The sequence below is a fragment of the Corvus kubaryi genome, unplaced genomic scaffold, assembly GCF_017639235.1.
Source record: "Corvus kubaryi isolate FWS band 111438036 unplaced genomic scaffold, C.kubaryi_AGA036_p1.0 65365, whole genome shotgun sequence".
Taxonomy (NCBI): domain Eukaryota; kingdom Metazoa; phylum Chordata; class Aves; order Passeriformes; family Corvidae; genus Corvus; species Corvus kubaryi.
In genome coordinates this window covers 71942-89779 of record NW_024581946.1, presented here as the reverse complement: position 1 = coordinate 89779, position 17838 = coordinate 71942, and the positions used below count along the sequence as shown (strand labels likewise).

The following is a 17838-nucleotide window of genomic DNA, read 5'->3' as shown; positions in this document are numbered from 1 at the left end:
TAAAATTGTTAATCTGTTCCAGATACTTCTGTATGTTTCTACTACCAAATCAAACAAGTCTTTTAAGCAAAACAGTATGTATTGATTTATGCTGAGCATGAATTTATTATTTATAAGGGGAAATCTCTGTAGTAATGGTAATAATGTTGTAAGTAGTTACACATTATATATTACTACTGCTGTTTTTGAGGTACAATTTCAGGTTTTCCAAGGTCTAAGGAACATTAAACAGAGTACAGTGATTTCATGAATGTAATCCTGACCTCTGGTGGCAATTGTCATGAATCACTGCCTTAATTCAGTGATGGAAGTTGGTTTTCCTTGTTTCTCAGAAAGAAGATTCCTTTCATTTGCCTTAAGCTATGTATTAACTGATGCCCTATAAATGAAACCTTTATTTTTAGCCAATAGACTACAGATTATATTTTACTTTTTAATATTAAATATTTTTTCTGTGAATTATTTTCAAAATGCTAGACAGGAAGAACAATCAGACAGAATGTCCTTTGAGAGACTTCCTTAAGCTTCACTTGTTTCATATCTTTTGTTCACCAAAACTGTGGCTGCTGAGTAATGTATTGTAAAATTTAATCTGTTCTTATTTTGTGATTATTTGCTTATGCAATTTTATCCAGAGCTCTTGTTACTTCTTGGTTTCATTATGTTAAAATGGTATGTGGTTTGATTCTTTCAATGTTTAATTGTTTCCTGAGGTATGTAACTAAGCACATCATAGGTAATTAAGGCATAAGGATGTTTCAGTGTTAAAGGTGAACTGCAAAGCTTTTAAAGAGGAAATTATAAGAATCTACATTAAGAGTGTTTATAGACTTGCAGAAGGTCTCTAAATGGGTAAATCACTGGGACCATAGGTCAAAACACAGGAATCCTGCAGGCCTTGTGTAGCCATCTACTAACACTCAAGTTGGCATCTGAACTACTGAATTCATATATTTCAGATGAGTGGAAAATTAATTTTAAATAAAGATATTTTGAAGCTAATAACTCATTACGGACTGTCTGTCTGCTCTTACACAGCAGAATTTGTCATGCCAGGGGTTGCCAAGCTGCTCCCAAGGTTTCCATCAACACAGCACCCTGCTGTGGCTGTCTGTCTCGGTTTTTTTTCACAGATTACAGTGCAATTTGTTGCCTTGTCATGTTTCCACTTGCACTTTGCCAGAAGATGTAAGGCATTTGAAAGAAGAAGGTATCAGATGAGAAACAGCATGGACTACCATGTTACCGTGTGCATCACTTGCGTGATGTCGAAGAGTTAGATTTCTGTGAAATGGAGCAACATTTCTGACATTACAGACAGTTGTTTTGAATGTGTGTAGCAAAATCCCTTTTATAAGTTAAAGGTCTTTTGTAGAATTTTCCGCTGCTGAGGAGCCTGGAACAGCTAATGAGAAAAGACTTTTATGCCTTTCCTATTAGCTCTTGTTATAAAGTGTCTCTGGTAGTTGTACATAGCCATGATTCATGGGAAGAGAAATGTATCCACTGTGGTAGATTACAATGATTGTACACTGTATCTTTATCAATTAAGCCTAAATAAAATATGAGTTACAAAGGGGGAAAGGAAGGATTTCATAATAGTTTCTATTAAACTGCTAGTGTTGTTAATCCGGGACATGCGCCAAAATCTGAATAAAGACATTGGTGCCAGGCACTGCGTAGACATTTGTGTGTCTGAACATAGAGCAAACATCTGGCAATACACAAATGATACACAGTGACTCTATGAGTTGCTGTTTGCTGCAATTTTCTTTATTCTTTCTAAACGAAGGTAGTAATCTCTGTGGTGTCTTGTTTTTACTGAGAAAGTCAGAAATTGAAAGGGCACTGTGTCAGCTGTGCAAATTCTCTAATGCAGATTTATTCATTTGCTTAATACAAATTCAGTGACTGTATTGATCCCATTTATAACAGTGCACTTATTGATTTGCTCAGGCATGATAGTTATTTGTAAGTAAGCCCTGATCTAGGCTATGGCAGACATCTGAGCAGTACAGCTTCTTTTTTTGATTTAAACATAGTATTTGGGTCTGAAATACTATGTTGCCTTTCCATTTCTAGTACCTTTATTTTTGTTTCAGGCTCTGATGTAATAAACAGCTCCGAGGAGAAATGCAGTTGTTCTTGCTTTCTCATTTTTGAACATTGGTCTGCTGTTTTAAAAGCCTGCCTGTCTGTTTGATCATTACTCATGTATACGCAGCATGTTCTTTTCATTTGGATTTTTTTTTTTTACTTGTAACTGCTACTTTGGCTTGTGCTTGCCTTTTGGAGATTTGCCGGTTTTGGTTTGCACCGTCAGTAGAACCAAAATTCTTGTAGAAGCTGAAAGGGCTTGCAGTGTTAGGTGAGTGAAAGAGGATTTGTTTTCAAATGTCTTATGTCAAATGTATCATTTCTGCTCTTTTTCTATTTCACAAAATTCCTTCAAATTGAGAATGAAGATCTGTGGTACAGCCTTTCATCCCCTATCAAGAGATAGGTGACTTTCAGAAAGACTAAATCTCATGGTGAATAAAAATCTTTCAGAAAGCATAACTATGTTTAGTAATATATAAAAATATTAAACCTATAATTTAAAATGCTATAGTATTGTATTTTAATGATTTAAAAGAGAAAGCTTTGCATTGACCTTTAAATCTGAACTCCTTTGTTTTCTCTAGATGCTGATTTGTAATAAGGTTTTTGGTTTTAGACAATAGTATTTATTTTTTGCAATTTTGGGCGTTTTATGTGTTTTCTATGCTTACTTTGATGCAATTTGCTATATAGAAAGCTGTTTTATGTTTCAAATGAAGTAAATTTTTGTAGCATAACAATTCCCATGGGTCTGCAGAAATTGCCACATAAGATTCAAGTAAGTGGGAAATAGAAATCAAGCCTTATTTCAAATAATGTATTTAGAAATTGTCTTTATACAGGTAAATGGTTGCAGTTTTGTGACAAGAACAGCTATACCTGCAGACTTAATCAGGGTACAGTATTGCAAATTGAATCGTAATACTAATGGAGAATACTAAACACCTCAATTTGTTTTGAACAAAAACTGTGTTGCTGACTAATACTTTATTTTGCATGCTGTGCTCTGCATCTGCATTGTTTGCTATATTAATATAGTGTATCATTAAACTTGAAATGCAAACCAATTTACTCCATCTATTAAGGCTAAGGTTATAGAGCACAACTCGCAGAAACATTTTGTGTCAGTGCTTTTGAGGTGTGAATTATACTAACAAAGGAGGTTACCATGGCAATAAGATCTTTGATGCTGTATTGTATGTTAGTGTTCTAAGGTGGCATTTGGTACAGAATTTGATATTTGACTTTACTTACTGTGATAAAGCATAAAAATTGGCATGTAAAGAAGCTTGGATTGATTTAGGAAGAAGAATTTGGAGTTGGAGACATTCATTCAGAGCATGGAATGCAGCACTCACACACACAGCTAGAGGTGATGGAGAATCAATTGTCTGGGAAACAACAAGAGATTGAAGAACTAAGCAGAGAGATAGAAGAAATGAGGGCAGCCTATGGCACAGAAGGATTGCAACAGGTATAATTACCTTATGTTGCTTTCTACTTGCTATTTGGTTACATGCAAAAATGCAGAGCATCACCGGAAGGAGTTCACACTAATGGCAGCTGTTCAGAATGCACTCAGTATGTGACATAGAATTAATTACACATAATTTCTTTCAATTATATACCATGTTCTATTACTTTGAATGGCATTTCCATTGTGTGTCCTTTTTCTCTGTATTTTGTGACTAAAATTCAAATTGTCTTTGCATTGAGTTTCTTCAAATTAGGAATGGAAGCACAATTTTCAAGAAAAGCCCTAATTCTTCTCCAGTTATGCAAAGACTTTTATGCAAAGACTTTAATATCTTCCTGTTCCTCCAAGATCAAAAAACCTCAGGTTTTACTCCCTAAGGAATAATATAACTGAACCAAAATGTATTTTTATGTCAGACTTCACAGTCTGAAATACAAAAACAACAGTGCAAGAATGTTTTAATTTATAACACCTAATAATTTGGGTTTACTGGAAAGCATTTCTTATTTAGAAATACCATTGGAATATACACTTAAGTTTTAAAGTAAAGAATACCCTTCCAGTTTAAGCCTGCGGTGCAATGCACTCAAGTCAGTACTTTGTTGTGCTTTATGTCTAACTTGTCTCTCTCCTATTTGGATTCAGGTCATGTCACTGTATTTTGCTATTTTTTTGCAAAGTACTATAGAATAAAAGAAAAGTTCTGATATTCAGTTATTTTCACCATTATTATTGCACTATTGTTGCACTATTATTATTATTATTTGTATTTTATCTGTGATAATAGGTGTCATTTTATCTGCCATAGCACCAGTTAAGTGGTTGCCCCAAAAGAGGTGGTTTATTATTTCTTTGTCCAGCATTGAATTTTAATTACTATGTCTTGTATCTGTTGTGCTAAACATAATAGTCATAATTATAGCATAATAAAGAAAATAAGTGCTTCTAATGATTGTAACTGCTGTTAGTTTTTCCTGAAAAAGTCGGGGGTGAAACTGTTTGCATTTTTTAAATGGCTATAATTATAATTTTTAAAATAAAATAAAAATATATTTTAAAAAATTGAGTGTTTTCGGGTTTGGGGCTGTGGTACTATAATATTTTAATAGTTGCAGTATATTTTTGTGTAATAGTGGTACAGTGCATAGTATCTCAGTTAAAAAATGCATATGCTTTATTTTTCAGAAGAAACAAAAGAATTACAAAAGGGGAGTGGGGAAGATAGTTGTGTGCTTTAATTCTGCCTGTTTGTCAAGAACAGAGATTGAATTTAAAAAGCTGGAAATTATATAACATGGTGTGCTTTGGAACTGACATATTTACTTATTCAATTTCATTGAGCAGATGCAAATGCGAAGGTGTAGCACACTTATGTTCCTGATCTGTTCCTAATTTTCCCTACTATAACAAACATCTACTATTTCCATTAGGCCTGTGCTTTTAAAGTAGGAGTTGACTCCAGTGTTCTAAAAAGAACTTTATCAGGAAGCATTACCATGTTAACAGCCAAGAGATTCAGCACGTAACTCAGTGAAGGTTTTTTTGAGAACATTGTAAACAAAACAGTTACAGATGACTAATGGTTTAAGAAATTTGCAATGTGTAGAGACAAGGCTTCCACTAGCCTTAAATGAGTTCAAATTGAAAAAGGGACTTTATACCAAGAAACATGTTTATATAAATGTACACAAAAATATTGCCAATTAATATTGTAGAATTTCTAACTGCTTGAGTGTAATCCTACAAAAAAAAAAAACAGTTGCAGAGAATTTTTTTGTACTCATAATTTCTTCATCATTCCAAATGACAGGTGATTCATCTATTAAATATGCTATATCCATTTTGCAGATTGATCGGATTTTCTCATGTAGTTATGAATGGTTTCCCTGGGTTTACAGTGTAGGATACTGCATGGTATCTATTACATGCTTTAGTACAATGAATGCTATTTTTTGCACTTCAAGTGAGAGATGATATAACTTGCATTTATTGTGGGAAAAGTGTGTGAACATGAGTAGTTGTACAAAATTGCTTAAACACTATTAGTAGATATTCTGACTTCCTTTATGGTGGTTTATTTATGTGGGCACACTTTTTATTTTAAAAGTAAGTTATATAGTAAACTAATCAACCTTCTTAAAAGTTAAGATTTTTTTATTTGATAACTGTATTCTATGGAGACATCATGTATTGTTCAATGAGGGGGAAAAACGCTGTTTCTGAAATTTTTACAAGTAGAGTTTGTGAAAATACAAAAGCTCTACTAGTGAGACACCTTTTAAACAGAGAGGTTAGGGATGACTTACTCCTACTTAACTAAAATTAGCTAGTATTTTTTGTCTGTGGTTTTCACATGCATTAATACTTTAAATTTTATCTTTTATAGCTGCAAGAATTTGAAGCTGCTATCAAGAAAAGAGATGACATTATCACTCAGCTCACTACTAACCTACAGCAGGCCCGGAAAGAAAAGGATGAAACCATGAGGGAGTTCTTGGAGCTTACTGAGCAAAGTCAAAAACTGCAAATTCAGTTTCAGCATGTAAGTTAATACAGCTACCAAAATTTATTTGGGTTTGAAAATAGGTGTCACTTTGGAGGCTCCATAAATAGTTCCTGCAGAAAAAATTTTTAATGCATTTTTTTAAAATCAGTCTCGCAGTATAGATCAGCAGTCATTTTCCTGGTCCTACAGTTGTTGTTATAGTACCTGTTTTACTGTAATAATTAACTATAAAATGGTAGATATTATTCTGTTTTCTTTCCTACTATGTGGTAATAGCTTCTGATAAATACTGAATTATGGCAGCTATCCGGGGAAAAACACTTGCATAATCTCAGAGCTTTGGGCAGAAATGTTCCCTTTGAAATCAAAACATCCAGCCATCAACTTCCATGGGCCGCAGCTTCACACTCCTTATATATTTTATTATATTTTGGATAAAAGCTGCCGTTGTGGTGTTATTAAAAGGTAATTTAAATAACAGTGAAACTGCAGAGAAACATTTCTTCTAAAAAGCATGGTGATTGAGGTGCCGTAGGCACGCAGACTATACCTTGCGGTGTTGCAGTTGAATACTGTAATATTTCATGCTGTTTGAGTACATTATATAGCTTATTTTGAGCTTCAAGTGGATTATATTCTGAAGCCTGGGATTTTATGATGAAAAATCTGATTATGGGCTCCATAGCTGCAACTAGTTAGTTTTACTACTTAGTGATGTATCTGAGATGCTACTGTCCTATGTTAGCTCACCGTGAATATTTAATTAATATGAAATATCTTTTTATTGGGTGGCCATCCCAAATGAATAAGAATGTTTCAGCTCCTCTAAAAGAACTTAGAAATCTTTGGGCTTGTGACGTGGAAGAGGAAAGTAAAGATCACTAGTTCTGTACAGCGTAAGCTGTTTCTGAAAAACCTGATTTATTTTAGGTTTTGTTTCTTTAACATTCAAGTTGCAGGCAAGCGAAGCCCTAAGGAACAGCAGCCACAGTTGCACAGCTGCTGATTTATTGCAAGCCAAGCAACAGATACTTTCACATCAGCAACAGCTAGAAGAACAAGAATGTCTGCTTAAGAATTATCAAAAAAAGAATGAAGAGTTTGAAGAGCAGATTGTGCATCTTCAAGAGAAAATCATGACATATGAAATGGTATGTTCCTTACTATAAAGTTCTCTTTTCCTAAACACTTTCCAGGATTTTGTAATTCCTTTGCAATAAAAAAGCCAAAGCACAGGTAATGAGTATGCTGCATAGAATGCATACAAAGATTTTAAGTTTTTGACACTGCTTCTGTTAACTAACACAATATGTATATAATTTAAATTCAGAAATTTTACTTCAGTGTTATGAATTATGTTTTTAAAAGTTGTAGAAATATTTAGAGCAAATTATGAAACTATACTGTATGTTAAAAACACCTTCAATAAATGACGTTCTTTTCAAAAAAACTCACTAAATTACCTGCTTGAACATTCTTCTCTGCATTAAGTAGAGGAGAATTAATTTTTTCCTTTGTGTACTTTTTTTTATTATCCTTCATGGAAAACATTTTAAAACCACCTAAAAAAATTAAATGTTAAAAGTGATAGAGACACAGGGGGTTGGAAAGAGTAGGGGAGGGGCATGATGACATGGGTGGGGTAGGGGTTCTCAGATATTCCAAGGGTGCAGGAAACCTCCAAATGAGGTCAACAAATAATTTATATTTATGTTTTATAACTAACATAGCCTCTCTAGCATTCTAAGAAAGACTAAATAGCTAAGTCTGGAAATACTCTTACATGTTCAGATAATTAGCTAAAAATAAGGACATGGTTTTCCTCATTTTTTTAAAGGATAAACAGAAAAAAGAGGGAGAAGATTTGAATAAATTACAAGAAAAAGAAGCATTAGTTGAAGAGCTGGAAGCAAAACTTGGAGAAGAGGAAAAAAATTCATTTGAGCTTAAGCAAAAATTATCAGATGTCAGTAAATTACTTGAAGAATTGAAAGAAGAGATTTCACTAAGGAACCAGCAGATAAGTAATATGAAAGTTGAACTTACCACCTACAAACAAAAAGAAAGGCAGTGTTCTGATGAAATAAAACAATTAATGGGAACTGTGGAGGAACTGCAGAAACGATGTTACAAAGACAGCCAGTCTGAAGCTGACATTGTGCAAAAAATGGAATTAGAAACACAAAGGAGACTGGCACAACTTCAGGCTGAATTAGATGAAATGCATGGCCAGCAGATTGTACAAATGAAGCAAGAATTAATTAAGCAACATACAGTGGAAATAGAACAGCGTCTTTTGCAACAAAAAGTAGAATTGGAGAAAACTTCAAGTCTGTGTTTTAATGAGAATGTTAATAAAGATCAAATTCATTTAATGAATATTAGAATTAATGAATTGAATGTGAAATTGCAAGATGCTGATAAAGAAAGGGAAAAAATAAAGCAAGAGTTGTCACAACAGATGGAAATTATCGCGACAGAGAAATCTCTTCAACAAACTAGAATTGAAGATCTTCTTCAAGAACTGAATTTTTCAAGAGAGCAGGTTCAAAGAGCCAAGCAAACTATAGTGGATATGGAATGTAGATTAAATGAAGCTGAAAAATACCAGTTTGTGATTGAAGATTTAAAAACTCAGCTGACTTCTGCCTCTGAGTTTAGGAAGGATTTGGAATTAAAACATGAGGCAGAAATCACGAATTACAAAATAAAACTTGAAATGCTAGAAAGGGAGAAGGATGCAGTTTTGGACAGGATGGCAGAATCGCAAGAAGCAGAATTAGAGAGATTGAGAACAAAACTTCTGTTTAGTCATGAAGAGGAACTTTCCAGGCTTAAAGAAGACTTAGAGAAAGAGCACATGGTGAACATGGAAAGCCTTAAACACAACTTGAATATGCACCATAAACAGCAGTTAGATGAAGTACAGAATGAAATGAGTCAAAAGATAGAAGCCATGCAATATGAAAAGGACAACTTAATCACAAAGCAAAATCAGTTGATACTAGAGATTACGAACCTGAAAGATATACAGCAGTCTATTGTAAATTCTAAATCTGAAGAAATGACACTTCAAATCCATGAACTGGAGAAGGAGATTGAAGTGCTTAGGCAAGAGGAAAAAGAGAAGGGTACCCTTGAACAGGAAATACAAGAGCTGCAGCTTAAAACTGAGTTGATGCAGGAACAAATGAGGGAGAGAGAAGATAGCCTTCAAAAAAAATGTTCAGAACTAGAAACACAAAATAATGTTCTTAAGGGGGAAAACAAAACTCTGGAAGAGAAATTAAAAAATATGTTGGTAAGCTCTGAAGGAAACATACTTTGTAACAGTAGTGTTACCTCTAAGACAGAAATTTTTGACTTGCAAAAAAGAATAGAAAAGCTGATTACTGAAAACGAGCAACTTAAAAACCAAAACAGTTTCCTCCAAGAGGATACTGAAAGGCAGAAGAGTACCTTTTCATTGACTGAGAAAAAACTTGAAGCTAGTTATAACGAACTGCAGAAAGAATGTGCAAGTCTTCTGAAGGCAAAAACTGAGTTAGAAGAGAGCAAGAAAAAGCAGGAAGCAGAATATAAAAGCAAACTCAAAGCTTTGAATGAAAAACTCTGCCACTTACAAAGCAATAGACCAGTTTTATTTAAAACTAAATCCTCTGATTTTGAAGGGAGTAAAGAAATAAAGGTGTCCAGGGAAGACATATTTGAGGCTGGAGAAGTTGTTGAGAAAGATGCCATGGAACTTATGGAAAAGCTTCAGGTTACTCAGCGTGAGAAAGTGGAATTATCCCTAAGACTTTCTGATCTCTCTGAACAATTAAGGTCAAAGGATAGTGAAATCTGTCATTTAAATGAAGAAGTCAAATCTTTAAAAGATGAGAAAGAGCAAATTCTAGTAAAATGTAAAGAACTAGAAGTCACAATTAGTCATGTTCAGAGAACAAATAGTAGTAGTAATGACTCTAAGACAAAATGCTCTAAAGGAAAATCTCTAAAGACTGCTACTCCAGCATCTGAAAGTAGGAATAAATCCCCTGGTTCGAGGAGTAAAGATGATGAAAGAATAAATATAAGAGGTAATCTAAGTTCTAGGAAAGACTGCAGTCATGAGGTAACAAAAAGGAAGGCAGTCCAGCAAATGCTGAAACCAGAACAGCAGTTTCTTGTGGAACATTTGCATGGGACACCAGACAGGCTGCCGGAGGAAACATCGTTGATAGCCATTACACAGAGTGAAAATAACCTTCAGCAGCAAGTGGATGCCTTAAAATCAGAACAGGTATGTTACATAAAAAAGTATGGAAAATACTCTAACTATGAAAATTTGCAGGAGCTCACATTTGGAAATTTGCATCATATTCTTTCCAGCTGGCTGCTTTGAAGTATAGGTGTGTATCAGTGTGACCAGTGGTTGAAAGGGGTTTATAATCATAGTCAATGTGTATGAGGATGCTTTTTGAATGGAAAAAATACTCTTCCCTTACATTTAATTAAATCAACAGCAACAAAAAAAACCTAAGAGGACTACCAGAGCACTTCATATTTTGATGCAGCATTTCACTTACTTAAGGGAAAAATTTATTTTGGACACAATTTTTTGTTCTGTGATAAGTTTTTTCAGTTCTCTACTCATTCAACAATATAAAAAATAATGAAACGTCATCAGTCACGTTTGACCAAACTTTTGAAATATCAAACTTGTGAAATACTAATATTACGTTATCAATTTTTTTGTGCTTGCGTGGTTATCACTTGATAAGAAATTTATCTGGATGTGATAATGGGAACACATATTGTGTGATTCTAACTATTCTCTTAAGTTTTGCTGGAGCAATTCTGCTTGTATTTCTTGGTATTGGAAATTAATTGTAGGTAATATGGAAAGGATTGTTATTTGTCCATATAAATAGCTAAGTACTGAGGTACTTGTATTTAATTAGGTGGTGGAATCATAAATCTGTATATAAATTTAAATTTATATACACTGGTGAAGTTCAATAACATGCTGCAAGATGTATGCAACTAAGTATTCTGTAGAAATAGATGTTAAGCAGACTTCTACTTTATTAGATTTTTTTTTCCATGTTCTAAAAGTCCACCTAACAGTGAACTAATACCACCAACTGCCTAATACTGTGGTTTAGTTCATTCATTTCCTAAGGAAAAAAATCACAAGCAAAGCCACATTGGAAACAGTTGTGAGGTTATAAAAAAAAGCTTTAGCTGTGTGAAGGTTTGCTTTAGGCTTTTTTGTTTGGTTGGTTGATCGGTTGGTTTGTTTTTTATAAGGCTGTGATAAGGCTCCTACAATTTCCTGCCATACAACTAAAAATCATTGTGATCCAGAGCTGTCTAAAAACCTTTTCAAACTTCAGCTCTAAGCAGCTCCCTGTTGGCATATCCCAAAGATCTTTTTTCTTTAGCAATAACATCCCCAAAGTGCAGACTAGAACTACAAGCCTTGGAAATCAAGGTTTTTAAGGTCTGCTAATAATACAATCTTTTCTCTGTGTTTGGAGTACACTTTCTTAACTACTCCGTTAGTAGTGATACTGCTCTTGCTTCACTGGGTTAAAATTCATTGGGATTTTATTGCTGCAAAATAGAAATGGAAGCGTTTTGAGTTTTGTTGATTTTAATTTGATTTTTATTTTAAGTTGAAGAAGTGTCTTACTATTTTGTTAAAACTGAATTTTCCAAACTATGTATATTTAAATTTACCTTATGCATACCATATATGCAGAATTCCATTCAACATATTATTAATCTCAGAAGTTTCCAAAGATGGGTCTTCCTATATTCTTGTTTCTCATTCTTTTTAACTTGTGTCTTTTTATTCAAAGACTGACTTGCAACTACAAATGGAAGCACAGCGGATTTGCCTATCTCTGGTTTATTCAGCTCATGTAGACCAAGTTCGTGAGTCTTTGGAAGCAGAAAAAGAGAGTGCACTTTGCAGTCTTAAAGAGGAACTTGTTCATAGTCATCTACAAGAGATGAATGATCTTAAAAGAATGCATCAGGTGGAGCTCCAGACCCTGAAATTTCAACAAGCAGGTAACTTGACCAATATGATGAGAATGAAGCTCTATACGAAAAACAGTGTCTTAAAAAACTGCGACCAAACAAGCACAAGAGTTTATGCATCTAGCTGTCCAATAAATTGTTTTTAAATAACATTTTGAAATGGTTTTATAACAAACTGTTTAGCCATTACATGTAGTCTGTTACTGAGGTAACTTGAAAAAAAAGTATATTAAAAAATAAGGAATAAAAAGTATTACAACTCATTGATTCCTGTTAGTATTAGCTCAATTAATTGTAAATCTATATAATAGATTCACGTATAAGGTGAAATAAGCAAATGCATCAGCAAAGTATTTTTGGACTTGTTCTTTTTTCTTTGAATTGCTGCATTGACTCCCTGCATACTTTAGGTAAACTTTGGTACTACTTTCTGCCTCAGTGAGTTTTTATGTTATCATGATGGTTTTCTATCCCAGCTTTTTCTGTTATCCCGTGTTTTGCCCTTGTTTAACTTGTTTGCATAAGTTCTTCTCCCTCCAGTAGTTTCTGTACACTTTTATCCTTCTGGAGGTCACTAATACACAAAGCCATTTCTTATGTCTTGCTCCTCTAGAACATGCAGCTCAACTGTAATAATTGAAACTGTCCATGTGTTGGAACAATAAAGAGGGGAACAAAAAACCACACCCTTCTTCAAGCTGAAGAGGCAGCTTCACTGAGGCAGGAAATTAGGCCTTTGAAAAGTTGTGTATCTAGAGTTTAAAAATAATGTGAATAATTTGTATTCATAGATGATGAAGGGAAATCTACACAAAGACTTATAGAAAAACTGAATGAAGCTGTAACTGAGGAATGTTCCAGGCTGGCTCAGGTAAGACTTAACAAAAAGCCTTTTTTAAAATGAGAATTTGGAAGACAAATGATGGTTATTGTGAGTCATCATGTTTTTCCACATTGTTTTTGCAGGTTTCCTTTGCAGCTTTTTTCTTTGCATTGATCTCAAAATAGAGACTGCTAAACCTAGGCTTCCAAAATAGCATTGCAAAAGATTTTGTATTTTTTTTCCTAAATTGGTTTGTGTCTTTGTCCAGACAAGTCTTTTGTCTAACCATAGTCTTAAGCTTCTAACTAATGTTGATCTCATCTCTACTAGTTTGGAAGTACTTTTTTCCTTTCTCTTTGTCTCTGGATATATGTTTTTGATTCAAGAGTCTGATGTCGCGCACATATTGAGGTGCAGGACATCACCTCTCATATCTGCAATAAGATAGTAATTTCTTTCTTAGCTGCAGCTTACCTTTTAAAGACTTAAGTGTCAATCTAAAAAATTACTGTCTGTATTGTTTTTAGTAAATAAACATTATTGTCAAAAATTGAAGCTTATATTTAGTCTTTATCCTAATATCAGCCACCCATAATAATAATTTGCCATATCTTTTTTTGTAGAGTAGTAGTAATTGGTGGCTCTTACAGGTAATTTTTGACCATCAATTGAGTTACTTATTAGACTTATTTCTAGATAAATTAAGCTGCTTTTGTCACTCATTATCAGCCATGGTTTTCAAGTCTAAAATACTTCTATTGAGGGGTTTGTGGTTTGTGGGGGTTTTTTTCCTTCTTAGCTGGACTTCTTTCAACACCTTTTTGGGAAAGTGAATAGCAGAACTTTTAAACTTGAGATCCAGCATAGGAGAGATTAAGCAGGACTCCATGATAGCTCACAGAAGGTAGCAGCTGAATGACAGTCCTTGGCATGAGTTACTTCACAGTATGAAAAATGCTGCCTATTTGTATGATTCTTTGTTGAGCTGTCGGAGAAATTATGGTTTTACTTTTTTAAGTTGAATTTGTTTTTTGTTGAGTACAAAATCTTAAAATAAAGAATCCTACTGTGCTTTGAGCAAGCAGTTTCAAGTATCATTTATCTTTAGACATCACATGGATAAATCTTCTGTTTGCCTGCCCATTGTGAATATGGCAGTGTTCTGCTGGCCACATAGCACCAACAAACGTAGGGTATTCTGTTCATTACTTGCTTTTTTGTGCCATACCCTTTTATCTGATCTGTTCAGCACTTAAAGAACTAGATGAGATGTAATCCCTAAAAAGATACAAATTTTTGCTGGAGGGAATTCCTCTTCCAAGTAAAATTGCAGCTTATGAGAATGAGACATTTACAATGTAAATTTGCTTTCCACATTGATAAAGGAGGCCTTTCTCTGCAAGATTTTAATACTTGGCAGTTCCAAATTAAATAATGATTTGAAAACATATGCATTTATGCTTTAGCTGAGAAGTCTTTTCATACCTGTTTATCAGGAGTTTTAAAGATTGTCTAGGTTCTTATGATTCAACAGAACATTTATGCCATAATTTTCACAGAAGTTAATGCTCACAAAATACTACTTTCCTGTTTTTCTTGTTTTCTCTGTGAATTGTGATTGATAATAAGAAATTGTTTACTTTTTGCTTTGTTTCATTTGTTATACAGGTTTTGTGTGGCAGTCAAAATGAACATTCTTCAGCTGCTGTAGAGGCTCCTGATAGGGAGCAGGAAATTTTCTGTAAACCTGCTGGGAAAGAAAAACTGAGTGTAGAATTACCAGTATACAGAGGTCAAGCTCAAGGTAATGACTTTGTACTATCATGCTGGTTAAAAGTACTTATTTAAAGTATTTCAGACTGGCACTTTTTCCATGACTTTTTCAGGTACTAATTCATGTGCTTAAATAGATGTTTTAGAGATTACCTCATTATTCTGAACCCCTTTATTTTTATAATGGATATTTTCTTTTATGCTCTTTTCATTTTAGTGCATATTGGTGGAAAAAAGTGTTTGGGGTTTTTCTGTTCCTCTTCCTCCTTTTGTAGAAGAAGCTAGCAGCTCTACCAAAAAAATGCATATGTATCAATACATGTAAAAATGCATTCAAAATCTGAAAGGGCATCACTTGTTTCAGTATTTTGTAATGTTTATTGGATAATTCTTCAGGGGAGAACTTGTGAACAAATCACTTGCATTAACATTTATGGTAAAATGTTTGTTTTCTTTTTTTAAAGTCCCTGGTTCTCTGTGTAATTTAACTGTGCAAGAACGTATGGATACACTTCTATGCAAGATAATGGAAGAATACAGCAGGCTGAAAGCACTTCAAGAGCAGCTGGCAGTGAAGTCTAAACAGGTAAACTTTCATAGCATAGAGTATAGGAGCATTTGAATTTTCTCTGTCACATGAATTCCTTCTGCATGAGTGAGGAAGTGTTTGAAAGTGTGTTTGTGTATCCTGGTTGAGTGGCAGAGCAAGGGAATGATTTTAAAAAATGGAGAAAGCTGCTGTCCATGTCACAGAATTGTGGACTGGTTGAGGTTAGGAGACACCTCTGCAGTTCATCTTGTCCAGCCCCTTGCCCAAAGCAGTGTCAGCTAGAAAAGGTTGCCAAGAACTGTGTCCGGCTGAATTTTGATACTTCACAAACCGGGTGGGCAACTTTGTCTTCTTCAGGTTATGCATGCCCAGCTCTTCCAACCTCTCCTTGTACAACAAATGCTCCAAGCCTCCCATCTCCTTTGTAACTCTCTGCTGAACTCATGCCAGTATGTCCATTTCTCTTTCATACTGGGAGTGCAGCACTGGATATATTTGTGCTACTACTAGACAAATCGTTGTTAATTGCATTTACTTTATTATTATTTAGGTCAAAGAACCATGGCTATCTTCTTCAGAAAGGAGGAAAGAAGAGGAACCTATCCATCTGGAAATAGGAGAGGAAAGTCTGCAGACTCCTTCACAGAGTCTAATGGGTAAAAAAATGTATATGCTGTTTTTAATGTATGTATATTCAGAAAGAAAGACAAGACAATGACTTCTAATTTTAAGTGATTTATATCTTACTACTAATTGAACATAAGAGATTTTTTCAGATTTTGAAGTACAATACTATGATTTTCTTAATTCTGTAAAATATTTCAGAATTATATTCTGTGATATATTTTTGGTTTAGTATTTTTTAGTTTTCCACAATAAAAATTTGTTACTGATATCAGATATTATTTTGCAAAATGGAAGATTAGGTTATCATTCTTTGTTATGGAAAAGTAGTCGATAGGATGTCAGAATTGTTTTTTAACTACATTAATTATTCAGTGCATCACTGCTAAATATTTGTGAAGAAGTTAATGTAGTTTCTTTCTTTCTTTCTTTCTTTCTTTCTTTCGTTCGTTCGTTCGTTCGTTCGTTCGTTCTTTCTCACCCCCTACTTCAAATAACCTATATATAGATCCTACAATCCAAGAATACTGTTTGAAGGAGATAGAGAACCTTAAAAAACAACTTGAGGAACAGCATGCTCAAGAACTGGAGCTCCTCCGGTCCTATTTTCAACAGCAGCTGAAAGAAAGTCAAGAGAAGCACACTGCAGAGATTGTCCATCTTCAGGATAAGCTTCAGATTGCTGGGGTATCCGCTGACCACACAAGGTATTAACCAGTTTTACAATGGTTATAACTTTGTGCTTGTTCAAGAGGTGTTTCAGATAACCATTCGTGTAAAACTACGTGTTTTACTTCAGAATTCGAGAAATTCTTTATAACCATATTGCTCTTCTGTAGTTTTGTTCCTTCAGGAGTTGTTAGGAGTCTCATAAAGAAATGACATAAACATTGCAAATTAAGTAGTGCAGCATTTATAATTAATAGAGGAAGATTTGTTAAATGGAATAATGTATAAAAGTAATTTCACATGTATGAACTTTATAGCAGCAATTTCAAAACTTCAACTCAGTAGACCACATTTAATCCTCTCCAGGCACTATCCTTTACATCTAAAGGCATCTTGAGTGGCTGTAGTTGCCTGAAATCAGTTATTTTCTGGAATGACAGATAGTAATAAAGCTTGTGGTGAAGTTTAGGTCCACTTAACACATTCTGCTTTTCACCAAGTCATGGGCAATGAAATGCTGATTTTTTTTTTTTAATTATTATTTCCTCTCTCTGCTTTTTGTACCTTTTTAGTGTATCCACGGATTCAGAAAGAAAGTTAAAAGAAGTCTTCAGGAAAGTAAAGGGCACAGAAAGTCTTCATCAGAAAAGAACAGATAAAGCATTAGAGGTATGGTATTAACTCAGTTGCTAGCTAATATATATAAGCGTGACATAATTTAGATGCTTTGGGTTCTAAGATGAAGTTGAGAAAACTACTGGGAATTATGATCAATAAAACTTGATTTATTGATGCTGGGTTTAAATTTATTTTATTTATTTCATCTCTGAAATAAGACATTTCAGTTGACTGCCTCTTGCTAAGGTGGAAGAGAATTAGTGTTCAAATTCTGGGATTTCTTCAGGAATCTTTAAAATATTGTGACTTTTATTTAAAACGAGTTATGAAAGGAGCAATTCAAGTGAAATCCCAGTACTTTTGTAGTACACGCTGAACAGTTTAGGAGAAATTTTGAAAAAGTAATCCCAAAGATTTTAAGAGACCAAGTGCAAATGGGAAAGACCCCATGCATTCCTCCCCTAGGGGTGCTGGAAACTTGGCTCAAAAATTCTGCGTTTTGCAAAATAATGATGTTGTTTAGTACAGTGATTCTGTGCTGACCTGGTTTCACTGCATTTGACATCTCAAATAGTGCTGGAAGAAGAGTTGTTGCAAACTCAACTTTTAAGATTCATTTTGAAGCAGAAACAAGACAAAGTCTTTTGCCCGGTTCTTCTGTGTTGTGG

The 17838-nt window shown here is 34.1% G+C and overlaps 1 protein-coding gene across 5 annotated transcripts in view; it reads left to right on the top strand.

Annotated features, from left to right (window-relative positions):
• Positions 1-17838, top strand: part of LOC121673360 (A-kinase anchor protein 9-like) — a 107054-nt gene that overhangs the window by 38054 nt on the left and 51162 nt on the right. For 3 of the 5 annotated variants that reach the window (XM_042046618.1, XM_042046615.1, XM_042046614.1), the window contains 12 exons: positions 2943-2996; positions 3404-3574; positions 5964-6119; positions 7037-7234; positions 7921-10365; positions 11930-12143; positions 12905-12984; positions 14605-14740; positions 15174-15295; positions 15810-15915; positions 16392-16590; positions 17125-17221. In XM_042046618.1, coding sequence (XP_041902552.1) covers positions 2943-2996; positions 3404-3574; positions 5964-6119; positions 7037-7234; positions 7921-10365; positions 11930-12143; positions 12905-12984; positions 14605-14740; positions 15174-15295; positions 15810-15915; positions 16392-16590; positions 17125-17221 — 3978 coding nt within the window. The remainder of the gene's footprint in view (positions 1-2942; positions 2997-3403; positions 3575-5963; positions 6120-7036; positions 7235-7920; positions 10366-11929; positions 12144-12904; positions 12985-14604; positions 14741-15173; positions 15296-15809; positions 15916-16391; positions 16591-17124; positions 17222-17838) is intronic. The other 2 variants (XM_042046613.1, XM_042046616.1) reach the window with 2 other exon arrangements.